The sequence below is a fragment of the Oxyura jamaicensis genome, chromosome 6, assembly GCF_011077185.1.
Source record: "Oxyura jamaicensis isolate SHBP4307 breed ruddy duck chromosome 6, BPBGC_Ojam_1.0, whole genome shotgun sequence".
NCBI classification, from domain to species: domain Eukaryota; kingdom Metazoa; phylum Chordata; class Aves; order Anseriformes; family Anatidae; genus Oxyura; species Oxyura jamaicensis.
Window position 1 is genome coordinate 28,267,612 of NC_048898.1, and position 27,932 is coordinate 28,295,543.

The window sequence follows — 27,932 nt, forward strand, 5'->3', positions numbered from 1 at the left end:
CTATTTTGAGAAAAAAAAATGCTGTTCAAGTCATACAGTAGAAAAAATCCCTTATACAAAACAGTTTCAGATAAAAAGTAGGTTTGAAAATCTAAGAGAAAATTGTTATGAAGAAAACATCTTTAAATCACAATAAGAGGTGTATTTTCTGAGTATACCTCTTTGACAAGATATGAAGAAATCATCTCAGTGGGATGTGAATCATAACACAGCAGTAGCAGTAGTCTCCAAGCACTTGGGCAGCATTTCCCTAAATCCAGAACTAGTAAACTAGTAAACTAAATGAGCTAGTACAGTACAGACACCATTGTGCCGCTGTGGCTGAGGTGGAAGGGATCATCTGAGTGGATTTTCTAGTAATGTGCATTCTTGCTTCCAAGTATGGAACTTGGGAGCAGTGGGAGTTGTGACTCTTCTGATGTCTTTGTAAATCACCTGCCCTTTGTCTTGCAACATTTTAGAGGAAGACATCTTTTATTGCTTTTAAAAAAAAAACAAAAACAAAAAACTGTACTGAGTATACAAGTGGAGGAGAAGTGGGGCCAGACTGAAACTTGATGTATAATCTCCTGCACAAGGTAGTTTAAAGACTGTACCCAAGACTCATAAAGTCAGTAGGTTGCTTGGTCACATTGTTTTCTGGGCCAGTACATGGGACCAGTACTAGAAAATGTGCTCTTACTTGATGCAGGTTTTGTCTCCTCATATCACTCTCTAACCTCCAGTGCAATGATGTGAAGAAGATTAGAACTTTGGCTTCCAGCAGTCCCTTCAGAGATCTGAGGGAACAAAAATAGTATATATTTCTCACGTGTGTCACAGAAGGAAGCATGGATGTCTATTGAGGCCTGAAAAGGTAGTAAGATTTACTGATCTGATGTATTATTTCTCTTGGTTGTAATGTAGGTTAGTCCGCCTACACATCAACTGATGTTGACATCAGAAGTTTCTGAATAATTTAGAAGAGTGCTACAGAGATTAGTTTAAGGCATGTATTTTGCTGAAGAACTAAATTGATTTGAGCCCTGAAAACTTTGTCCTTATCCTCAACATTTGTCTTGCTTACTGAAAAGCAACCCGATGTCTGTTACGTATTTTGCTATGGAAACCCTTAAAGAGCTATACGGGTATGAAGTGAGGGTGTGTAATCTTAGACCTGAAAGCTGATGTCTTACAGCAAAGCTCACGATCATTTACAGAATATATACCAATAGCATATATGAGCTTAGAAATTCCTTCCATTATAATCTGTTAAAATATTTACCATGTTTTTGCCTTTCCTTAAATGGTTATCTGAAATATCTCTAGTTGAATAATTGTAAAGGGATCAACAGAAGAGAGACAAGAATTTGTCTGAGATTTGATAAAATGCTTGTAGAGAAATTGAAGAAACAATGTTGTCAGCAGAATGAAGGTTAAGAGGTGATCTGAACAGAGTTTATTTCCACATGAGGGAGAAAATTACCACTTTTAAACAAGAGTTCTTTAATATAGCAGTAAATGGTACAGACAGATATCATTTCTGGAAGGTCTGAGGGCTTCTCTATCACTATATAAATGTGTATGGTCGACGCGTAAACTACTGGGGCAATTCTTTAAAGTATGTTACGGATCAAGTCAGCTTGGATCATCATAACAGCTCCTTGGTGGGCCATTGGTTTGATCCTTATGTAAGCATTAGAACGTCACCTTCTCTGGAAACATACATCATTCTGCTTTTATGCACACACCAATCTATTATTGCATTTTCTTAGTTTGTGAGATCTGATGCGTCTCACCACAAGGTAGGACAACTGCTGACAGGCCTGCATTACAGTTGTCATGCGATTACTTGTGATAATTGCAGGTGCCAAATAACTACAATTAGTTTGTATCCCCATTTCATGCCTAATAAAATAGTCTTTCATTATGTTTATAGTCAATACAGATCAGTATTTTTCTATTGTTCTGCCTTATTGTACCACCTTAGAATACAATCTCTTTTAAACATTGACAAACTTCTTCAGCATATGGCTAAGGAAAATATCAGAAAATAATAGTAGTAGATTGTCATTAGTTTGAGTTGATCTTTCAGTGAGTGAAGTATGTGTTTCCTGCCAGGTTATGTGTGTAACAATTTCATTTTCACTGGTGTAACATAAAACCCTGCCACGCGATGACAGTTATTGAGACCTATATGCCATAAAATGTACTTTAATTTTTTCTCCCTCTGTAGTGTTTAGAAGCAACTTAGACCTCTTGAGCATTTGGAGACTTACACTGAAATTACTGCCACCAAATTGTTTTTTTAAGTATACATTGCAAATCTTTTAAAGCATTCATTAGAATCTGTGTCATATGCTGCAATTAACTTGCCATTACTTGCAGCTGCCCTTTCCAGTGAAAAGATTAGAAGATGGGAATTTATAATCAGGAGACCTCAACACAGCTGTCAAAAAAGACTTGGGATCAGTATAAGTAGTCTCAAGGGACAGTTTGAAAGGCAGATTTGAACTGTGAACTTCTATGTCAGAATTTTGATTGTCAAGGACCCTTCTAGGTCACACAACAAGGATAATGAGTGCTACATACTTAAATGATCTTGGACAAAAGTTTATTATAACTGCACAGAGAAATAGCCCAAATATGTCACAGTAGATTCATGGTTATTACTGAAACAATGCATTAATGTTGGCAGTCACTTGAAATATGGTATGTATATAATAGTTTCATTTAGTATCACTTAAAGGTCTCTACTGCAAAGAGGCATGACCTGTCACTGATGTATGCTGTTATCACAAAATATGAGAGTTATCCCTTTCCTCTGACAAATTTCAGATCACTCATTTGATGTACAAAATGAGAGGAGCATAGGATAACTTATAAAGAAATTAATTCACCACTTCACTGGGTAGTTCCTGTTCTGGAAATTCAGGTGATTGTCCCCAACATAAAGAACATCAGAAAATCAGGTGTAGTTTTTATTTTAATATAAACAAATCCTTAATTCATAATAATAATAAAAAGTAGCTTTAAAGCCTATTGTTTTTGTTGTTGTTGTTGTTAATGCATTTATTTGATGGCCAAAGATATGATTCACTTAAAATAGCATCCTCAGATTATTCTGAAATTCTTAATGCAGAAAATAAATGTAGTACACCAAAATAAATATGTAATAAGAAAGTGACTGTGTCTGCCATAGAACTGACACTAACAAAAAGAAATTACCGCTTTCCTGAAAGAAAGCAAAAGTTGTCTTTTCTAGTCTCTGTCTGCTGTTACCTTTGGAGAGCATCAGTGTTTATGCTACTGTTGAGCTGTCATGACATGGTTTTCAAACTAATTTGTGTGTCATGCCATGCTGGTTGGGAAGATGGTGAATGTCACCAGATTTCAGTCGGAATATGGAAAACAAGATTAGTGTCTCCATAAAGAAGAGCAGATAACTTTGTCTTTGCAACTGATGCTGGGAAGTCTGAGAGTTTGCATCTTACCATACACTCGGATAGCATCTGAAGTGACAGCAATGATTTCAAGATCTCTAGTGCTGCAATTTTTAAATCACAAAAGAAATGAAATAAGGGAAGAGCTCTTGTTAAAACAAACAAACAAGAAACAACAACAACAACAAAACCAACAAAGCACAACTTTTGTTTGAATTTAAAAGAGCAAATCTAAAAGAGTGAATCTTATAACAAAATCTATCAAGTTTGAGATTTTCTTTTTCAAATTATTCAGAAGTTAGCAATATCGATGAGACTACATTGACTGTGTAATTCAGGGTGCAAGAAAACAGTGAAAGAAGAGTTTAATAAGGTGGAACTGATTGGGTTGGACATTTGTATACCTCTGTGAGTATTGTTTAATTGTCCATGAGATTGAGCTGTTAAATAAGCAGACTAATATAAACTGAGTAACACAAGAAAGAGAACTAATAAGAGATCACAAAAATAATTTTGTTTCTAATACATAGTTCTTAATTACAGTGTTCTACACTCAATGCTGTATGCTTCAAAGCTTATATTTCACGTCTGTCTTGAAGCAAAATAAATGTTGTTTACTTATACCAACATTTCAAAGTTCTCCCAGGTACTTACATTATGTGCTTGATTTATAAAACATGCAAGAATTCATGGATTATTTGATTTGCCGTTTGACAGTGTAGATACACATGGAAAATGTTAACAGAAAAACATTGAGGGTGCATTTGTGACCATAGCTCATGAATACACAGTAGGTGATGTGCTTAGATGTCCAGATCAAGAATACATACAATATTCATTTTTCATTCAAGTATGATGGTTTTTGCTTCATATTTAAATGCGTGTTTTCTCTAATCCAGCAGTGGCAATGGAAAAGGTTATAATCCTGTTTTTAACACTGAGCTGCTCATCACTGCCATCTGCTGAAGGTTAGCATGCTCTCAACTGTCCTTGATTAATTGCAAGAGCTCACTTATCCCATTTCAAATAGCCTGGGCTAGCAAAGATGTAGTGTTTAAATCTTGTAATCTGACCTGGGTATTGTAATCTTTGACAAAGTGGGTGACAATTAACTATGTTGGCTATTGCCATATCCTGGAAAAGAGTGTGTGTCTGCAGCCTTCAATTTCTCATTATTTGGTTACTCCATCCAACTCAGTAACTCCTCAAGATGATCCTTGCCAGCAGCTGGTTGCTGTACTGAGTGGAAACTGTTCTGTAATGATGTTGACACTGACTGATCTCACTCTCACCAATGAGAACTTTGGCAGCTGTGAAGGGGTACAGGGACATCCTCCAAAGAGCATATTTATGCAATGGTATACATTCAGTCTGTGAAAATGCTGGGGTTTGTGTCTTTCATCCGAGAAGATCATAAAGTAACTGAGCTAAAGTCTATGATTCTTGCTTTGCCTTCATTATTGTTTACATGTAAATTAGATGATTTAGGAAGGTAGAAGTGAAGATGTTCCATTTATCATACTTTCAGATGAGCTTTTGTGCTTTCTGTAGTCAGGACAGTATTTAAAGTAATTGACCAAGTGTCTCATACAGCAGTTTTCTCTTGGAAGGTGGGTTTCTGTTTTTCCAAAGCTATATGCTTCCATGAAACCATTGTCTTTAACAATAGCTAAATTAAGATTTCCTTCCTAAAAGGCCGAGTTTCAGTTACTCTTTTTTATGGTTTCAAAAGTCAGGGTGATGTGAGTAACGCCACTTGGCATTACTTAATCATTTTACACTACCTGAAAATAATTTTATACCAGACTAACGTTTTTTCTTAATATGCTTTGGGTTTTAAAGTGAGGTACTGTTAACAGAAAAAAAAATAGCAGCTAATTTAAACAAAAACAGACTTGAAAGGCAGAGCAGTGCTTTTCAGTTAAGCTCTAGGTATTATTTGGGCTATGTATGGTTTTAAAACTAGCTTCACCTCAGGACTGGTTAGAAAATGCTAAGACTTGGTGATACAGCTTACAGGTTGAGCATGGCTTTCTGGAGAGTGAAAGTCCTAAGCTTTACATTTATTATATATATATATTTATTAATTATTACATTATTTGATGACTTGCTTCATCACTTCCAACTACAAAGCTGAATTATATATGCTGAGTACATGTTCTGAGACCTAAAATCCATCATCCTATATTTTGTCATCTGCTTTTCCCTCATTTATGACATTGAAATACCCGATCATTCAATTTAAGTTAAATGAAATGATCTTGAAAGCACCATGGGAAAAATTGTTTCTCCAAAGTTTTTGTTTGTTTGTTTAAAATAGTAAAGCAATATAATAAGGCTAGATCATGTAAGTGGAAATGAAACAGCATTTTCCTAAACATGGGAAATATATGTAAAACTGAATTTCTCTTCATATAATTCAGACTGCATTAGGAGCAAACTGGTAGATGGTTGTGAGGAAGCATAGCTGAAAAGTAGTTCACCATGAAGTATTTATGTGGCAGTTAGTCATTCACTGGATAACGAAGAGAAGCAAGCATAAAATATAATGAACTTTAACTGAAGTATCACTTGAGCACTAAAATTCTTTTAAGGGACGGATTTTTTTTTTCCACTTTTAACTTCTCAGTGCTGTCGCACATTCTCTGTGTTACCCTACCTGTTAGTGTTGATTCTGTCTGTGGATGAGGGAGGGCAAAATATTCTCCCATGCACTGGGATATTGAGTTGTATGGTGCATCGAATTTACTCTGCAAGAGAGCTCTCTTTGTATTTTTCTTGGCATCCGTTACTGGAGATGCTTTAAAATACTGCCAGGTGCTTGCAACTGATCTTATCTGAGGGAAACACTGTATGCTACCCAGGTCTTGATTTTCTCCAAGTATTGTGCATTCCAGAAGTGTAAATTTTGCTCTGCCTGTGATATGTACTGTTAATACAAGTCAAGGAAAATCAAAATCTCTTAGTAATAGAATTTTACAGTAAAGTCAACTGGGATATGCCTTAAGATTTCTTTAAGATTATGTGTTATTCCCAGTGTGCAGATTTGAGAGTCTCTTGGCACACCTATCTAGAAGGAGAAAGTGAGGTGAAAGAGGATAGAAATTACTAATTGTAACAGGCAAATGAAATAGTCACTGCTTTATTTTATGGAATTGTATCTGAAGGAAAGGAATTTCATGACCTGAAAGAATCATGACACTCTCTACCAATGTTTTACTAAGCACAGGTGATGAAAAGCAGGAGTTTAATACAGACCCATATGTTAAAAGACCTTGACAATTTCAAAGAACATTATTTCAAAGTCAGGAAGTCCTGAATATAGGTTGCTCAAGTTTCTGCATAATTCATGTCCTTCTTTCTATTTGTGTTAAAATAGTCTTATTTGTGTTAAAATAGTCTTATTATCTGACCATAGATTTTGATTTTTTTCTCATGAAAAAGGCAAAGGTCATAATATTAATATCCCACTTGCCAAATTCCAAGATTATCTCCAACCGATGTATTAGAATACAAGATCCTCTGTGAATGAAAAAAAAAAAAAAAAAATTCGAATTGTTCTTAACATGGGGGAAAAAGTAAATTTTCAATTCTTAGAAAAAATTATACATTTTATCTGAAATGTATGAAATCTTGAAAAAAAATCACTTTGAAGTGTTAATTGTTGCAAATTTTAAGCTTAACAGTTAAAGTTTGGTGAAATTAAAAGTAATATAAAACTACTTCTTTGTGATGAGAAGAATTGAGTGAGCATATGTGAGGGAGAGTTCAGGAAAAACAGCTGGAGACTGTTAACTAAAGCTCAGAACATATAAGATCATGGTTTTTTACATAACACATGAAAATGTTTGAAAGTTTTTACATTTTACTATATTTAGCTTGAACTTTACCTTTATTTGTAAAAGTAACTTACTAAAAGTACTGGAACTGACTAAAGTTTTGATTTGCAGATTTACAGATTACCTTTGCATAAAGTGATTACCCCCATCATGTTAATGAACTACACATATTTGCCTCCAAGCTTTGTTAATCTTCCTAGAAAATAAATGAAAATTTGTTTCTTTCTGACTTATGGAACATTTCCTTATAATGTGTTATGAGAAAATACTGCCTCAAATTCTGATACAGAAAATGTAAGAAACCTGCATCAAAATTCTGTTCTCATACATAGAGACTCATACCCGCTTAAGAACACTGAATCCACATTTGTTTGATGTTTGAAAGTGACCAACACCAAATGTTAGTGTAGAATAAGTGTTTTGACACCAGCAGGAGGAGGTAGACAAGCGTATAGCTCCTCCTTCACTCTTAAAAATGTTTGGCAAAGTGGGTGATGTGAAGAATGAAGAGTGAATTGAGATCTTAGGGTGGTTTATGGGCTCACGGATTTCTGCTGTTACAGAATTATTTCAGAGGTGCCACGGTGTCCATGTACCTCTCTTAATGTGACAGAGTCCATTAGATCTTTTAGCCAGAAGGAATAACCATGCCAAATTGCACATTTACAAATCCTGCAGTGGGCTTTCTGGTACTGTGCCTACTACTAATTTTTCTTGCTGAATAGTCATTTCTGTCTTTTTTTTTTCAGCCTCATATAGAATAATCTAGTGTCATAAAAGTACTTTTTAAAGGCATTTTTAAGAAGTTTAATCTAAGGGTGAACATGCCTTTAGGACTCATACATAGAAGAGGGCTTAAAACAAGATATTTTGAGATCTCAGAAAGTTGTAACTTCTTCAAGAATGGATGCCAGTCAAGTTAGTGAACTGACAAATCATGTTCTGCAGTGCAATCACAGCATTTTCACATGCTAGCGCTGAAAGTGATTTCTTTCTCTTTCCCTCTTGCTGCTGTTGAAATCTATGGTTATCTTCACTCCGGTCTTGCTGGGAAAAGACAAAGCTAGTGGCCACATACAAGGCTTATGTATGTGTGGTCATTATGCCAGCTGCTTGCTGGATGAGTCTATACCCTTTTGTGACCAATATTCACCTTATTACGTATTAATTCATCAGTGAATTGTGTAATGACTGCCTGCACGTGGCCCACGGTATGAGATATGAGTGGAAATCGCTGTGAATAGTTACTGCTCACTGTGTTCATGGTGATTGTCTTGGCATTTGTTCATACGGTGTGCGTGAGGAACATTTTACTGATGAATATGGAAATGGAGAACAATAATGTTTTTGACCAGGAGGATCCTGCACCTTTTGTAAAAACACCAGGCACAAAGTGGGTGTGTGCCTGCTGCGAGCAAAACCAGTTGGTGCTGCAGTGTGTCTATATAAGGGACAACCCAAAATCTCAACTGATCCTCTAAATTAGACCACGCTTGCTACCTGTTGAAAGCAGTGTAGCTGCTGTGGTTCCTCATTATGGTCAATTTGGCCAGAAAATACAAATCTTTTGGAGGAAAATATAGGTGAGATACAAGTGAGGGTAACCTTGCCTTTGGTCCAAAACTGGGCACAATGCTCCAGCTACAGGATAGTATCGCAAGGCTTATGCTATGGTTTTTGAAAGAGGAAGGCTTTACATTACTTCTCGTAGTTTTCTTCATTGTTCACTGTTTGTTGTAAATGTAAAAAGGCATAACAAAATTACACAACATTTAGGAATTGTACCCTAGCCAAAGTGGCTTACATTTATTTGAAACATCAGCTGTCTCAGTAATTAGAATACTTACAGTTAACAGGGACCTGGCCCAAGCTGTTTGTTTTTGGATGATATTTGGTTTAAGCATCTGCCCTTGAGTTAATTTTTTAAATTCCTCAGTATGTTCTGGCTGTGTTCTGCATAGTTAATTTCTCTGGAACATTTTTCTAGCATTCGTGGATAAATGACCCTTTCAAATTAAAATATATATATATATATTGAAAAAATATTTTGTGTACAACTAGAATATAGAACTATATTATTTTCCAATATTTCCAAGACAAACAATTCTTTCTTATTTATTTGGTTCCACAAAAAATACATTTTTATTTTATGATATTTTAAGACCTTTGGGATATGAATGAAAGAATCTCCATTTTCATCTCACTGACTTTCCAAGGTAAAGAAGCATAGAAGGACTGGGAATTATGTGACACCATAAGCAATAAGTATTAGGGTAGGGTAGGCAAATATATAGCTTTTGTTATTGTGGAGTACAATCATTTCAGTTACATTATTTTGAAAATATATTTTGGGAACAGTTTGATATATTTGCATGGGGGTATCCTGAGAGTTGCTTCACTGATACCTGCATTTGATTTATTACTGAAGAAGAGATACAGAGGTCCTGGTTTACAATATTAAAATTTTTACGAATATTGTAATATTTGTCATTTAAGAGATTTGTCAGGATATCAGTCTCTCAAAATCAAAGAAACATGAAAATATTTACATTTTTTTGTTTTTATTTTTTACTTTCAGAAATTCAAAAATCAGTATTTGTAATATTATTTAACAAATAGAGGAAAAAATCACAGTACCTTTTAGTTTCATTTTGGATCTCCTTTTTTTTCTGCAGGGCTAAGAAGGAAAGGAGAAAAATGCTTTAAAAAATAACTGATGAGTGTTGAGGAACTGTGACAGAAGCAGTGGCAGGAAAGAGATAATAGAGATGGGGCAAAATTTGAATACTATTTTTGTCCAAGGACTCAAATTGAAACTGTTTCTATTACAGTATTCACAAAAAGCCCATTAACAATAGAAACAGCTAACTGCTGACATTTGGTTTAATTTTATATTTCTTTCTATATAACTATGGTGCAGCTTTTTCTGGATGTAAAGGTTAACATTTAGAATGCCACTACTTTATTACTCTGTCTGTTCTCTAACAACATTTGGGTCAAAAAATAGACATATAACATTTCATGTTGTATGATATATTATATAACATATTACAAATATATAATTTGTAACAACAAGATAGTGCATATATCTGTATCTAGGCCTATTATCTGTTACATAAAAGAGGCTGTTTTCGTTTTCCAAGCAAGTTATAAGATCATACAGCTATGGATGTTAAGAAAACCAAGAATTTTCTATGCCTCACTTTTCATCCAAAATATCTCAAAGTACAACACAAAAAATGAGGAGCATTGTTCCCATTTAACAGCTGGAGAAAATAAGGCTGGGGTTGTTAAATAACACCCTGTGGTTCACAGGTTAAATCTGGGCAGAGCTGGGAGAAGAACACTGCTGCTCTTATTTCCAATGTACTGTCAGCTCTGACAAATGCCAACTTTAGTGTATTCCTGTCACTAGGTCACTGGTAATGACAGTTGAAATGTAGATGTTAGATGAAAGTGTGAAAAATGCATAATAGTTTTTTTGTAAGGAAAAAGTTATACATAAAACCACTTTGTACTTTTTATTGAAACAATTCATCTATTAAAACATACTTAACAAATTCACATTTTTGATGCGTGGTATGCTATAATTGCCATCAACTTTTATTAGCTTTGGCAAATGATCATTGCTGTTCTCCGAATGACTTCACCTAGAGAGATTTTTCCATTTCATGCAACACAAAAAGCAGTTCATTAGTTCCTATAATAGTACTTGTATTCGATCAACCATATTAAGCAGTGACCTATTAACAGGATGGTTCAAAGGCTTAGAGATACAAGTGTTTGGATTTAGATTGACTTCCACTCTCCTAGAAGTTAAAATCATTCTTTTATAGCTCTTAAAAATCATCTTGGAACAATGACTTTAATTGACCACTGGTTAGTAAGCAAATAGTATGTAGAAAATCTATTTAATTGACTACTCTTAAGCCTAATGGAGTTACTGTCCCTACACTAATGAATCTGTAGTCATATAATATTTTAGGTCCAGTCATCAAGCTTTGGTTTACCAGTCCACATTCTTCTAACAGAATGGAGTGAATGCTGTGGAATGCTTATGTTAGCATTTTCACAAACTATCATCTTTTTGCTTAAGAAAAATGAATTAACTTATGTTTGCAGTTTATTGGTATCATGTTAGCCTATACTGCATTCTTTATATAGCGACAACTGCAGGGTAAGAAATTCTAACATAAATGGACATATTTCTAATATACTCCCAAGAAGTTATACTTCATCTTTTTGATCAAAGCAAATGTGAAAATTGGCTTTGTATTTCTGCTTGATGTTTATTTTCCGGAGAGTAAAGAATGGTCTATCTGATATCCTTTTGATTTACATTGCATAACCACTACAATTATATTGACAAGATATTTTAAATTGTCTAGTTATGTGCAGTGTTTTCTGCTGTGTGGCCGGTTTAGAAGCCCATTGTTTCCTATTGGGTTTATTTAATTTCAATAGAGAGATACAAAATGGTTTCCGGTATTGATGATATATTTTGTCATTCATTGAAGAGCTAAATGTACAGTTTTTCCAGAATGTGAAGAGTGTGATCCTTCTAGGAATGGTGTAGACTCACGATGAACCAGTGATTGAAAGCTTTTGCTATAGAACCTTACTCGCTCCAATATATTTCCTGTTTGCTGACAAGTTAGGTCATAATTCTGCGCTCAGTGATTATCATATTTCAAAAGAGTTTTGTTTGATTTTGCTCACAGAGTGTTGTGCTTTTGTTTGTGTATGTTTTGCTTATCTTTTTAAGATTTAACCAAATGATGTCGTCTTTAGAATTAATCTTAAGGATTCTCTTTCAGTGAAATCTTACGGTTCTCTCTCAGTGTCTTCTTGCTAAGAGTGACAAAAGGTGTCGTTCTGACATTAACCTTTCTTCTATGAGTCAGACGATATAAACTATTATTAGTGAAAATTGTTTTCATAGTTTTTCATACAGAACTTCCCTAAGGGAATATTTTCTTCTCTATTTGATTTTCCTGCATTTTCTTAGCTTTAATTGAAGAGCATAGCTCTTCAAGGTTCAAGCTGTATCTCCTGCAGAGCTATTATGCCTGCTAATGATGGATACTCAAGCTGTTTATTTTGTTTAGGCCAGACACATCTGAAAAGCAACCTTTCACTCTGCAAGTCCTTATCTTAGAGTAATCTGTACTCATTTGTTAAGTTATAGCTTCTAAGAAAATAATATATACTCTCTTTCTGCCCTTAGTAAATGTCTCTGAGAAAGTAAGAAGCTTCAAGAGGAATATGCATTGCCTTTCACAATTTACCCTTTTTCTTCTGAAAAGAAGGGGGTCTCTGTACCTGTTTCCCTAGAAAGGCCAGAGAAGTACCAAAATACCTTCCAAAAAGACTGACTGGAAATCAGAAAAGGCTTTTTCATCTTCTCACCAAAAAATATTTCATACCAACACCACTACATATTTTGGAAAACCTAGTAAAATTTAAAGTGAAAGTTTTGTCACCACTTCATCAGAATCATATTGTCATCACTGGTACAGTCACACCGGGGGCCTCTATAGTCGTGTGTCGCTACCATCTTACACCATCTTACTATTTTTGAGTTTTTCTTCTTTCCTGGGAAGTGGGACGTAACAGCCAGGAGCACGTAAAATATCAGATGGGTTTCCAGTCTCCCTCAGGTGCAGTGTGATACTGATGAGGTACAGCTATGTTATTGTTATTGTACTCTCAGCTGATGGCATTAGAGGATATGACAGCCTGGGCTCCCTCACAGTTCTTTAGAAGTTGACTATTGCAGAACAGTACTTAGGAGACAGGAGAACTAAAGACAATGAAAATAATGACCAAATATTTATGGTTATGTTGGCCCATCCTATGTATTTTTTAATGAAACTTCAGCTTTTTGATGGACAAAAAAAACAAAACACATATTTTTCTTTCATAAGCCTGAATATGATACACCTAACTCTCTACTCTCCTACAACAAGATCATCTACCTAAAAACTTAGGGCGGGCAACTAGGAAAGCCAGAGCAGCAGCATCTCTCCCATTCACTACCCGTTGCTTGATCTTGAAAGTCAGACTCATTCAGGTCGTTGCACAGACTGTCACACCACCTGCTTTCCCCTATCCATGTGCAGAGTCATAGTGTCTGAAGCATCCTAACTAGAATTAGAGAGGCAGTTCTGCAGCTACCGCAGGAAGGTGATCACAGAAGTCTCTGGAGATCTCTATGTTAACTAAGTAGGGTTTCTGTCAGAGAAATCATAGCTCCACTTTCTGGATCTGTATTCCTTGTCTCATCACAAGTTTGATCCCAGCTGACAAGTCTGCAGTTGATTTATAGTTCATGATGGTGAGTTGACACCTCCCTCCTTTATATCTTTGAGTTATTACAGTCTGCCCTATGCCTTTTCACCTTCCTTTCATTCCCTGGTAATTTCTTCTCTCCATCCCTCAGGTAATTGTAAGAACTTCCTTCCTATAACCTTCACACATTTTTAGGTCCTTCTTTTTCCTGTTTTCACAAATATCTGAGCTTGCTTCCTTCCTTTCAGCACTTTTTGCAGTGGATGGATATTGTCTGGATTCTACTTCCTTTCAGCATCTGTTACTCATCAGCTTTTGTTAGTTTAGATTCATAGAAAGATAGAATCATTTAGGTTGGAAAAGACCTTCAAGATTAAGTCCAACTATCAACCTGATCTACCAAGTTCCATCTCAAAACTGTGAGATGTGCCACATCCACACATCTCTTAAGTGCCTCCAGGAATCATGAATCCACCACTTCCCCAGGCAGCCTGTTCCAATGCTTGACCACACTCTCTGTGAATAAATTCTCCCTGATGTCCAGTATAAACCTCCCCTGGAGCAACTTGAGACTTGTCTCCTCACGTCGTACAACCTGTCACCTAAGAAAAGAGACTGACATCCACTCTGCTTGTTGTAGAGAGCAGTAAGGTCTCCCCTCAGCCTCCTTTTCTCCAGGCTAAATAGCCCCAATTCCCTCAGTTGCTCCTCATAACTCTTGTTTTCAAGTCCCTTCACCAGCTTCGTTGCTTTTCTCTGCACATCCTTGAGCAGCTCAAAGTCCTTCTTGTGCTAAGGGGCCCAAAAGTGAGCAGAATATTCAAGGTTCAGCCTCACCAGTGCTGCACGGTGTCTCTTATGCCCCACTCCCAAAGTTTGGCAGGTAACAAAGGGCCAGTTATTTCTCTGTAATTTTTTTTTTTTCACTACTACTTTGTGGGCCTGTGTGTTGCAATAATTTTGTCATTTTAAAGAAAGAATAACAGCAGGCTCTGGTAGTAATTTATATCCTTAGCAGTGGGTGCAGTGCTGAGCTCACATACTAGCTTATCCCATGTTAATTTCTCAGTGTAAAAAGCAACATTACCATGTATCAGCAATGTATCTGTGATCTTAGTAAAGTTTCCAGCGGTAAGTTACTAACTTTAAGAAAGATAAAAGAGCAAAACTGAAATTCATTACTTCAGTATCACCAATAGAATCGCATTTGCACTGTTTGCCCCGTTTGTTTGGTGCAGTGAAGATGTGCTAGGCAAAAGTCAATAGTGGAAATAATAATACAACTGCAACATTTCATCTGGCTCCCCTTGGCATTCAGTGGCATTGAGGACTCCTGTAGTCCTTTTGTTAGTAAAGGATCTTCATAAAGTGGATCTGGTCCACAGATTCCCTAAGGAAGATTTCATCCCCTGTGCCTGCTTATCCAGATGATGTCTGAGACTTTCAGGAGCTTTGTCATTGTCTGGCTCATAACTAAAGGACATGCAATTGGCTGTGGTCCAAGATAATTCATTCAGTTGTTTGACATCCTGTAGACTGGGGATAAGGAGAAGGTGACTCCACCAAATAATGGAAAGCTCTACTCTTACTGGCTGGTTGACAAGTTTTGTATTAAGATAATATAAAATAATGTATTTTAATTATAGTCCTTTTTAAAAATCCTTTGCTGTGGAATATTTTCCCAATAATGCTCAACTACAAGAACAAACCCAGAAAATATACAGATGTAACTTTGTTAATATTTTATACATACATTTTAAACGCAATTTGGAAAAGGTACAGAATTACAAGAAGTACTGAGCTGGTTTGTTTGTTTTTTCCTCTAAACAACTTGGTTATATTGCATCTCAAATAATCTTTTTCCCATTGTGTTGATTTTGGGATAAGAAAGGCATTTGAGACTACCATTACCTGTCTTCAAGTTATGTTGAAATCTGTTGATTTCTTTTAGTTGCAACTAACTTAAGATCATCAGTAAAAGTAGCAAAGATGTTGAAAGATATAAGAAGATATTTTCCATGAGTTTGTGATGGCAATGTATATACCTATATAGAAGAGATTTTAATAAATCTTAATATTTGCCATTTCATTTCATAGATCAAGAAGCAAGTAATTCTAGATTTCCATTCTTTTTCTTCTGGAATGGAGAAAACAAATGTAAATGATTTAAAAGCAATTAGTTGCATGCATATTGTCCCGGCAAACCATTCTATTCCTTTCTAGTATGTAAATTTTGAGGCAAGCTTGATTCATCTGGCTCACTGATGTGAAACAGGGGAAAACCATGGCTGCCATTCTAAACTGTCGTAGGTTGTTTTCCATTCTAATTTTATTGTTATAGAAAAATAAGACAATTTCAAATGCAGTTTGAGTCAATAACAATGTAATAGCATCCTAAAATGATATTATTATTTATTCATGCTTAGTTAAATATAACTGTAACATGAAATAAATGATTATCTGTTTTGGATATAATTTCATAATAAGGCCTTTGAAGGTCGTTTGAACTACTGCACTAATTAATGTTTTATTTCCAGCCTTCCTTAATTATTCTTGCCAGATGGTCCTTTATTTATGTTATTGCTTGGAGTTTCCAGCTGAGGTTGTTTGATTGTTGAAGAAAAATATGTGATGGCACCATAAGATAACTGTAATTGAATTGTTAGGTATGTTAGAACATTCAAGCCTTCTGTCCCTGCTTTAGCCACATCTGGGAAATAAGTTTGTTAACAAAGTGCTTTGGCACTTCATCGAATACTTGATGTGATATATGAAAATGTTTAGAGCAAACTCAATTAACATAAAAGCCTTTAGAAAAAAAAAAAAAAAAAAAGAACTCTGGTAGCTTTTCATTCATTTATGAATTACAAAACCTTCTGGGTAAAATGCAGAAATGGGTAAATTACCAGGTGGTTGGTTTTGTTTTGGGTTTTGTTTGTTAACATCTGACTGACTTTTCTCATGTCTAGACAATATTACTTTTGTGTTTATAATATGGTATCTTTCCAGTACGCAAAATAATGTGATAAGAAACTTAGTAATATTCACATTATTTGGATGTTCTGTGGCTAGCTTTGGTAAGTACTGTCTCAGGGTTGCCGGTCTCTGAGAGCTGGCTAAGCTCAACACTGGGAGATACCAGATTTGGTAACAGGAATATAAAGACAGCATATACAGAAAACTAACTTTTTTTGTTTTAATCATCATCATCTGTATTATGCTAGTAAATAAATAGGCCACTTAATCTTTGACAGTTCCTTGGTGCCAGGTTGTACATAGCAACACATAAGCAGGCATGTTCTAAAAAATCCCCAAAAGAGGTAGTTTTGTGAAATGGAGATGAGTTTTCAGCCCTGAGATGTTGAATATATTTTACAGTGTGTCAGGAGTGATTTGGAAGAAAGATCTGAGATGTTTGTGTAAGCAATTGGTTAATGTATGAACAAAAAAGTTATTGATACAAAGCTTAAAACACAGAAGAATAAATAAAAAGTCCCATCTAGAAAGTGAAAAGTGAGATGTATTTTTGTCTGATAGCTGTGTACTGCAAGAGTCAGGTAAAAAGTACTACAAAAAAATCAACTAAAGATTAGAAAAAATAAGAAAAAGCTTACAATGAGAATGGGTAATAAGACTAGCCTTATAGAGGATTACTTTTCTCTGTTTTTCTTCTATCTTTAATTTGTTAGCACTATAGAAAATGCTGGGGGGAGGGGGGGGGAGGGGGGGAGAATCTGTTGTGGAGAGCAGCTCCCAGCATTGAAAACATGGATGTGCTATATAAAGTTTTACAGATCTATCACAGCATTTTGAAATGTTAGTTTAAAAAAAAAAAAAAAAAAAAAAGTGTTTTCTCATTCTATTGCAGCACGTTTAACAGCTCTACTTATTTCTTTGGCAATTCCTCTTTTGTTTGCCACATGTAGCTTTCCTGAGCAGCCGATAGACTGGGTACTAGGAGAAATACTCTCTCCATCAGCCTGTATTAGACATGTGTGTTCTTGGCTTGTGAGTACTCTGAATGTAAAACTCTCTTCAGATGTTATGGAAGATGGGAAGCAGCTGCTGTCTTTCAGAGCACAAATATAGGGCTTTCAATATACTCTCTATCTGCCATGGAGCAGGATGGAGTCCGTACAATGGAGCCCATCACACAATACAGATGTATCAAATTAAGGCTCTACCCAATTGGATTTTGCTACTTCCTGTGTAATTCAAGGTCTTTGTGATTTGTTAACTCATTCGGCTTTAAAAACATTATAAATATGCATTATCTGAATTGCTGCTCTGAAAATGGGACCCTGGAGTTGGAGGTAACATCTCTGCCACAGTGGTGGAATGAGTGAGCACTTCTGTCAGCTGCAGGAGATGTCCCCATTCATATTTAAATCCAGTCCTTGTGCCAGAACAGAAATGCATACTATTCACGTGCTCATCTTCTGCAACATTAAGCAAGCATGTTTCTGAACCATAGACAAAAGAGAGCAATGAATTTTTTTTAGTGACCTTTTCTAATGGTGACCAGAAACTGCTTTTAGCAACTGGTTGTCTGAATAAGAAAAGTAAGCAAGAATACCAGAGTGGTTTCCCCTTATCTCCTTAGTCATTTTTTAAACTCTTTTCACTTTTTAGCTTTTTTCTTTTTATCTATTCATCATTTCTCTGCCTTCTACTTTCCTCCACAGCACAAACCAAATTCCCCCAGCAATGTTGCCTAATACTTTCTAACACAGATTTTAGGAACAGTATATGAACAAATATGCTCCTCTTTCTATCTAGTGCTGCAAAATAATAAATCAAGCCCAAAGCCCCAAGCTGTGTAGCTGCCTTGCCATCAGTGGATTTAATTCTGCTGCTCTGGGGACAGCATCTTTTCCAAAGTCTGACAAGAGGTGCTGCATTTTGATGTTTCCACACAGTGCAGTGGGCAGGAGGACAGCCAGCTGGGAGAAGAGGCAAATCATGCCAGAAGTGAACCGACCTCTGTCTTCCGTATCTGTATGAATGGGAGGCTGGTCCTGGCCAGTCTCTAACCACAGCAGGACATCCCAGTGTGAAATGCCAGCATGAAATTACTAATTATCATGCTTTTTGAGTTCTGGATCTGCGGTTAACTTTATAGTTTGGTAATGTCATCACAGTACTACAGAGGAATGTGCAGAAAGAGGTATTATCTTGCCAATGTGACATTAAATGGTATAAGAATAATTTAGCTGTCTTGTGTAACACTTATTTTAATACTCCTGCATTTTAGAGTGATTTATAAAATACCTGTGCAGAGAAAAAAAAAATCCCCAAATCAAAGGTTATTTTTTTTAACCTCATTGTGCAAAAACCTCTAACTTATTTAGATTACATATGGGTTTTGATGGTGTAGAAGATAAATATTAGTGTTTCTTTTTGCCCATAATGCAAGATGTATTGCCGAAGGTAGGACACACTATCCAACCAAAACATCCACTGAGATTTGTAGGTGGTGCTGGGTTACAAATGTTTTTTTCCTGGAGGCTACAATTGCCTAAATCTTGTCTCTTACTGTGCTGTTTTTTCCCTCATTATATATTTAAGAGGGTCAAATCATTCATCATTCTCAATTACTGAGATATAATTCACTGCATGCAATGTGAACTACAGACCAGATGCCTGCAAAATTCCTGCACTGACCAATAATCTTCAGTCCCAATACACATTCTGGTTTTAACACAACAGTAACGTGTTTGTTTCCTATTGAATTATTTGCAGAAGATACATACCCAATCAAAGCTTAGTCAGACAGGTGGTTATCAGAATGAGACGCAATCAGGGAGACACAGAGCAATATAAACATACTGCGATCTGTTCCTTTTAACAGCCTATAAAATGCCAATGATGTTTAAAGAGGAATAACTTGATTTTATTAAAGGGCAGGATCTGTCAAGTGGGAACTTGCTGGCTGCAAGACATTTTAATGAATGTCTCTGAGTGGTCTGGAAGTCCTGCCCTCTAGTACAACTGCAGGTATTACAAAATAACACTTGATTTTAGAAGTGTTTCGGGTTGCCTGTAGTTTCGTCTACTACTGCTGCATAAAATCATTTATTATCCCCCATGTCACATGATAAATTTATCAGAGCTAAGGTACAGACATCACACTAAAATAAAACTGTCCTATTTGGGGGAGTCTAAACAATCTCTGAGTAAACAATCTAGTCTGATTTCATTTTGTCTTACTGTGGCATACTGGACCCTCATACATTTTGTGCCGGTTCTTGAATTACACCAACAAATATAAAATACTAAATGAATTTGAAGTCTGATATTTTCCTGAGTCACTGAAATCTCAGTTTCTGTGATTCCTGAGAGATCGCTTATGGTCAACACACATGGGGTTTGGTCCTTTTAAATAAGTACCTGAAGCATTGAATTGATTTCTGTCTGACAGAGCTTTAAACCTGATTAGCTTTTGGAAAGCTAATTCAAAAAAATAGCAGGTCAAAATGCAGTGAAAGGTGGTCTATCAGATGACAAGGTGCAATGTGGAAGTCCATAGGGCTGAGTTATCTCAGTATACCAGTGGTTCAGTTTTGCCCAGTTTTCTGAGACGTAGTGTCAGAACTGATTGGAAAGTTGACAGTGACCTAAGTTTTTGGGTAGCTGACAGGATAGTGTAGAAGAAAGTACAAATGGGCTTCTAATTTCAGAAGACAGCATTAATGATTCGGGAACCATAATGACAGCATATGAGAAATGCTGGATAGGGGAGAATAAATTGCAAGGGATTTTGAAATTGAGGGCAAGTAACATGTATTTGATATGAACAAACAGGAAAGCCCGTGAAAGGTTATTTAGCAAGGGATGATATTAACAAAGTGATGACAAGATAACGATCTCTGCAGGAATACTGTGCATTGATGTTAAGTGGTCTAGGACTGCCCTTTCAAGGCTGGTAGGTTGGCTGTGCTCGTTGAGGTACAAGCTGATGGCCACGAGTGTGAATGTGACATTAACTGCTACGGTTAACTCGAGATCTGGCTGACAAAATAAAGAAATATTAAAGCAAATCTAAGGTAATTTTCCAAAATTTCCTTCTTTTCAGTATCAGGGATATACTATATACTTCTGTTCTTTCAGTGGCTTGGCAGCATGCATTAAGTATTGATACTTCTGAAAATTATTCCTTAAAAAATGAACAACAGAAGTTTTCTATTTAAACAAAGGTGAGGAATGATACAATTTGCAATGAATAAAAAAGAGAGTTACTTGATTTGAAAATGAATTATGTGGACTTTCTATGCTGCTTATATTTGTTAACACTTATGAGGAATAATTACTTTAGATAAATATTCATAAAATTTCTCTAAATATTGTAAATAAACAGTTAAAGATACATACTTTTCACTCTAACATACCATGTAAATAGATTAATTCATGAATGAGTAAATTGATAATTAGACCTTATGATTCTTATATGAATCTTTTACTTTATGCTTTGGAAGTTGCACCCACAGACATTCTCTTTATAAAGCAGAATTTTATCATTAATATAAGGTCTTCTGCAAAATTTCCCATCTCCCATCACTGGCAGTGAAATACATGGCATTTGGTTGTGAGCTATCCTCATCATCCATTTTTTGAAGATTTAACGTAATTTCACATGCTCACCTCTGAATGTGCAGGCTGTTTAGTTTGCTTTCACATTTATTCATGCTGCTTTTGTCTCTTTTATTACCCTCTTCAAGGGCTTCTTCTTAAGAACATGAGGAAGAAGTGGATAGGTGTGTGCCTTTTTTTTTTTTTTTTTTTTTTAAGGAATTAATTTTGCTGTGAATGTCTGCTTTTTGAAAAAATATGGAATTATGTAGTATACTAAAATTATAAAGGCCAAGCATTGTCTAATATTCTGACATTTGGTTGATTCTTTGATTCAGTTTTGAAAATAACATTGTTTATATTTGTTTGAGTATAAAGACTGCTTTTAGCAACTTATCTGCCAACCATTTTTTATATTCCTGTTTATATTGCTTGTCTATGAAGTCTGTGTACTTTTGGAACGTATTTCTATTACAGTGTTACGTGAACACTTGATAATATTAAATGGGTGGAACCTCCAAAACCCTTGAGAAAGTATTGGTATACATAGTTTATAGATGGAAGACTGAGATTTGGAAAGACTAAAGTCCTCAAAAGCATTTAGGCACTGACTTCCTCTCCTATTGGGCCCATGTTTATATTAAAACATTCATGTCCCGTAGCAAGAGATCCTGGGCATATGGGAGAAGCAATAGTTACGGAGTATATCGTCTTCAGGGAACTGTCAAAGTTGTCAAAGAGGGCTGGAGGAGGCAGCAGCTACATTGCAAAGCAGTATTATAGTCTTGAAAAAATGCAGAAATATATATATATATTTGCTTGGGTATAGTGATTTTCAAGCTGAATGTGATGCAAAAGTTATGCTGGGACAAAGGAAAAGACAAATTCTGTATTGACTAATAAGTGATTTGCAAAAGAAAGGCAGTATTTTTCCCTTCTGATTGGTTCATTGTTTCATTAGTGACTTGTGTTAACTTAAGGCCCGTGCCCTGAGTAACTGAGCCCTGCAATCCAAGGTGCAATTTATTTATTTATTTATTTTAATACTCTATGACTGTATATCTGATGTCCTTGGAAGAAGAGGGTCATGAATCTGGATCTTGCTGTTCTGAAGCAGTGACCCATCCACTAGTCATAACTGTAATATTTATTCTTGCTAATTATCTGGCCATGCTCCATACTGGGTTACATTATTTTCTTTAAATAGGCATCCTTATTTTCTCTTTGAGACTTAAAGGATAACTTTTGAAGGATTTTTTCCATTCCAAAGATTGATTTTTTTGCAAGGCTCAAATGGAACCTATCATACACGAAATATGATGTCACCAGGAAAGGGAGCACACAGTGTAGGCTTCATTGTCATCAGCATGATGATGACCTGGGGCTCTGTGATTTATTTCATTAAGCTGTATCAGTGGAAGGTCTTCATTGTCTCTGCCTTCACAGAGTATCTGTGAAATTGGATTTGGAAGACAATGAGCTGGCTAATGCTCCAACAAGAAGAAGATACTGCTTGCTTGGAACTGTAGATTCGTGCTGATTTGAAGGGCGTTTGACCAGAGGTTCAGTTTATTCACTGTCATCCAGTAGGCATGGTGGACAAGGATGTTTTAAGGTGCATCTGGTTAGGCAGGCTACAGTGGGATTTGTAATTTGCCACACTGATGCAAGTTCACGTACTTCTATTTTAGATTATTGCAGTGAATGTATTTGTTGTTCTCACTAAGGCACCGTGTGCTCCAATGTGGCTTCAAGGGCAGAGCACTGCCTTCTGCCTATTCTGCAGGTGAAGAATGTTGTCTGATGCGGAGTCTTTGGGCAGTCCCTTGGCTTTCCAGTGATGTTTTGTAAAATCATAGGGGCTGCAGTGGCTTCTCAAGTCTTCCATGATTTATGTTCTGTTGCCTACACAGATCTGTGTACGCTGCTGATCCAGCTGCCTGGATCTGGGCATTAAACATCTTTGTTTTGGCAAGTGAACATTCTCAGTGGAAGAACAGCGATATTTTAAGACATTAATCATAATCTATCTCGCCTCTCTTGAAGATGAAGTTAGTTCTTTCCTCTCACTTTTTAAATAAAAATAAAAGGCTGTACTTTCTTAAGTATTTTGTGTGTATTCCCTGAGGAAAAAAGTTTGTAACTGAAGTGATGGTTGTGGATTTTTTTTTTTTTGAATTTTGTTTTCTCCTGAAGCATTGTATTTATCTCATATTTTACTGCAACAATTTAAAAAAAAAAAATAAGATTTATGTATTTTTTCTTTGCTTTATCCTGGCAGCAGAATAGCTGGGAGGCATCCAGTTTTACATTCTGTAGTTCTAGTCAACACTTTTCAGAAAGTACAGAGCATCCAAAAACTGTACAGGTAATGTGTTTTATCACTTGTAGGTATTTTCTAAAGTTAGAGAAAATAAATATTCTGGAAATCACAGCCTTTTTTTTTTTCTTCAGAGCTTGTTCTGTTTGAATGAACAGAGTATCTCTATATATACTTCAGTAGCACCAGGGTCAAATGTGTCCATATAAGACAGGGGATAGGCACTATAAAGAGTGTAAACAAAATAGAGGTGGAAGCATGGGAAAATAATTTTTTGCTCTCACTGTGATAAAAGATTCAGCTTTAAGATACGCAAAATAATGGTGAGAAGATTGGTGAGTGCATTATCACCGTTAAATTTAATTTAGTGTAGTCAAATATTAACTGTTGAGTGAAAACTGACACAGCACAGATTTATCAGGTCAGGCAGCAAAGTACATCACAAATGCTGTCTTGGGAGCTAATGGAATTTTCTTCGTGTATACTTGTATATGAAAATCTTTCATTTTAAGTAACCTAATTTTCTGTACTATTCTTTCTGTTCAGCCACCTTGTTTGAACAATGTCATTAACATTTCCCTTTAAATTAGTCAATAATTAGTTTCAGCTAACTAAAAGTTTACAAAAGATTTACTTCATAAAATTATTAAACTTGATTTTAAAGTATGTGTGATTTTTAATGTTTCTTTTAATGTTTAGTTTTGTAAATTAGCTTGTAAATGTAACTATTATTTGATGAAATGTCTTGGTAGCATCGCATATATAGCACTTCACATAATGTTCTATTTGCTGCTATGGCATATTACGAGATAATATACTTCCTGAAATACATTTAATTTGTATTTGTTTTAATTACTGTTTGTTTTAATTGCTGCTTTTTGTCTGTTTTATTCTTAGAATCTCTAGTACTGAACACAGTTATCTCAGAGTAGCATCATACTGCCTTGGGTTCTGCCTAAATTAGGCACCATGGCTTCACAGCCTATGTGAAGACTTCTAACAGTGCAGTCCTAATTTGCTGAAGTTAGGTGCCTAGAATTCTCATACAGCTAATCTGAGAGCCATCTCAAATTAAAGGCCATCTGTAAAGCCGCCATGACACATGGGGATCAAAGTTTAGCTGTCATTAGAGCTAACCAAAAGGAAGTACTAGGCAGATTTTAAACCTTTTACTGCCACAACTGATTATCATCCAGTTTTTAAACATTAAGAAAGCATGAATTGCTGTAAAAGTATTTTTTGTTGTTGTTTGTTTGTTTGTTTGTTTTTGTTTTCCTTCAATATGATACAAATCATTTATCTAATGAAAAGAATGATTTAACTTGAAATCATTTCTCCCTTGGCATAGCAATGATTAAAATATCCGATTTGATATGTAAGGTTGCTTTTGTCATTAAAATGACTCCCATTTAAATCATGCACTAGAGAAACTTTTCCAGCTTAATGAACTAGTTGAGAAAATCTCTGGCATCTTGATTTATAAGCTAGAATATATAATTTTATTTGAACATTCTGTAACTAGGAAAAGAAAGTATGCAGAAGGGCAAATGTTATGGAATTTTGCCAAACACAATACCTACCACTACAAAAGACAATTTGTACAAAAGGAAATTTGTCATTTTTTCACAGCCTGATTCTTAATGAAGTCTTTTTTTTTTTTTTCCCACCCATCAGTGAAGTAGGTTTTGTTTTTTTAAGGCAGTGAAGCTAACAGTCTGATGGCTTGTATTACACATTTATGCATGAAAATGAAATTTAACACACACATTGGCCCTATACAAAACACAGCATAAAAAGATGATTCTAAAGTGAAAATATGTGGAGAGCTGTTTTTCTTCTCCATCTTGTATACCAGTACACATGCTGCGTGATATTTTGTCTTGCTGGTTTAAATTTCTGTTCTGTGCTTGAGTAAGACGGGGGACTGATCAGTGGCACATAATCTAGCAAAAACCAGGATATACGTTTATATACACATTTTCATAATCTCTACAATTATCCTACCATGAGAAAACACATGAGTTCCTTCTAAACAACTCCTCAGTCAAATTATTGTTTTACTTTAAATGCATTTTTTCAGCTCCACTTTGCCTAACTGACCCTTGAGGTGACACGGCCAAACTGTCTATTCATACATTTGTCCACCATGACTGACCTGCTTCTGACCATGCAGTATTCCCTGTTAGCTTTGATTTATACCTCTATTGCAAGCTCTCACAGGACTATTTTTTGTTGTTGTTGTTGTTCTGTGTCTGCAAAGTGCCCAGTGTTGAGGAAATGAAGCTGGGGCTTAGAGCCAGGTCTTGAAGGTGCTATGCTTAGCCAGGTGCTATCAACACAGTGCCTCAGTAGAGGTATTTAAGTTTATTGACCTTTTATATTCAGAATCACAGTATGTTTCCACTGTTGGGTTGCTAATTAGTCCTCGGTTTATAACAATTGTCCATAAACACTGCAAAGAAAAACATCTTCTGTAGTCATTGGATTACAAAACCCAATTATTTTGATTAAACTAGTAATCTTTCAGTGTGATTATATTTGAACACATTTACTTCATTTCTTCATACAACTTAATTTCTTTCTGCCTTTTCCTCTTGCACCATGAGGCATTGTGTGTGCTTATGGTATTGTGTATGGTTAGGGATATGGTGTGGGTAGGAGTATTCACCTGTAAAGATATCCAGTTATGGTTCTTGAAACGGGAAAATAAAATAAAATAGAATGAAATAATAAAATAGAAAAGGTCTTTGTCTTTGCAAGTTATTTTACAAGCATGATGTGAAATGTGGGTAGGATGCTGGACGTGAGTGTTCACTATTGCAAATTTTAGAACATCCAAAATGCACGTTGAAGTGAATGGAAGTTTCAGACTGTAAGGGGCTGCAGCAGTACATCTTTGAAAATCAGAGATTAGTTACAGCAAGTGTATACATAGAACTGTATACATACTTTCACTATGCATAAGCTTAACTAATTCTCACATTTCCACATAATATAGAGAATTTGTTTTTCTGGCTTCTTGTTCACACGCCCTTCAACTCCTAAAAAAAGGCAAAGCATTGTTTGCAGTTATTCCAGGAAAAATAACTATAAGTAGTTAATATATGTTAATTTAAGAAAAATGAACTGAATATTTTGAGAATGGCCTTAAAGTGAGGTCTATTTGATTTTGTGTGTTTTTTAATAAGTGAAGATTTTGTTCTTGACTAAGAAATGTGAATTCTTGTTACATTTTAAGTGAAAAGAAGGTGGGACAAAATACTTAGCAATAAGTCATTCTTATATATATATTCTTATATTATATATATATTCTTATATATATTTATATATATATACATTTTTATTTATTTTTTAAAATACACATTTGTGTAGTGAATGCAACTGTCAAATATTTTCCAGCAGTGGCAACAGAATGGTTTATTTCAGTCTTTCTTCCTGGCACTGTTTGCATAGAACTGTGTCACTGGCAGGCATAACATTTTTGTAATTCCATGAGCTTGATCTCTTGAGAGCATATGAGCTGGCCCTAGGACACAATACTCATTTGTTTTGCTTGTCTTAACTCTACCAGATGATCTTACCAGTTATCAGATGATGAACTGGGACAGTAAAGTATTTTGGATTTTTGTACAATCAGTGTGTATATTTCAAAAGAAAGAAACTGGCCCACAATCTCCTTTGACTTCATTCAAGTGAGAAATGCTACTGCATGTGATTCTTAGCAACTGAAGATAATACAGCCTTATTCAGGCTAAGAATGCTTAGCTCATATAAATGGATGAGTGGGACCAGAAACTGATTGTTTAGTAAGACAAAAGCATACAGAAATAATTACATGACTACACAATGCATCACAAGCATTTGCGTACATAATATTTTTCACCTTTACTCCTGATTGTCACATGTGTATAAAATTGGGTTTTGCTTTCAACAGACCTCTATTTGTTTCTGAAAGAAATATAATAGTCTGCTGCCCCCCTGGTGTGTGGGAGTGCATACTGTACCTGGGTTTTCTGGCTGGGTTTCCTTGGTGTGTCAGTAGGTACATGCAGCTGGAGGGTATTCCAGACGGGAAACAAAAGCAAAGCACATGGTAGAAAGAGCGGTTAGTAAAAATTTATGTTGAAAGTTTTTATTTTATTTTATTTTATTTTATATTTCTTATTCAGAAGTCCATGGAAAATGTCCTGACAGTGATTCTTTCTGTCTCATCAGTGTCTCACATTAAGCATTCCCAAGAATTACTCGTTGATTGTACATGCTTTCAGAACTAGTGTCTTTGAATTTAGACTAGTGTTGCTTTTAACTAGAAGAGCCAAAGCAAGTTACGAATCTACACCTGCATTTTGCCTGTTGGCATGTTGCATTTTTAAATTGAGTACTCTCTTTATAAGTAATAAGTAATGACTTTTAGAAATATACTACATAGCTTTGTGTAAGAAAATATACCTTTTTCTCTTTTTTTTTTTTTTTTTTTCTAGGCAGATACTG

General features: G+C 35.5%; 1 protein-coding gene across 5 annotated transcripts in view; it reads left to right on the forward strand.

Moving 5' to 3' along the window:
• The window catches only part of ATRNL1 (attractin like 1), a 489,972-nt gene that overhangs the window by 309,622 nt on the left and 152,418 nt on the right, over nt 1-27,932 (forward strand). For 3 of the 5 annotated variants that reach the window (XM_035329979.1, XM_035329982.1, XM_035329977.1), the window contains exon 27: nt 23,403-23,489. The exons of the other annotated variants lie outside the window; for them this stretch is intronic. In XM_035329979.1, the coding sequence (XP_035185870.1) occupies nt 23,403-23,489 (87 nt within the window). The remainder of the gene's footprint in view (nt 1-23,402; nt 23,490-27,932) is intronic. 5 annotated transcript variants of the gene reach the window in all.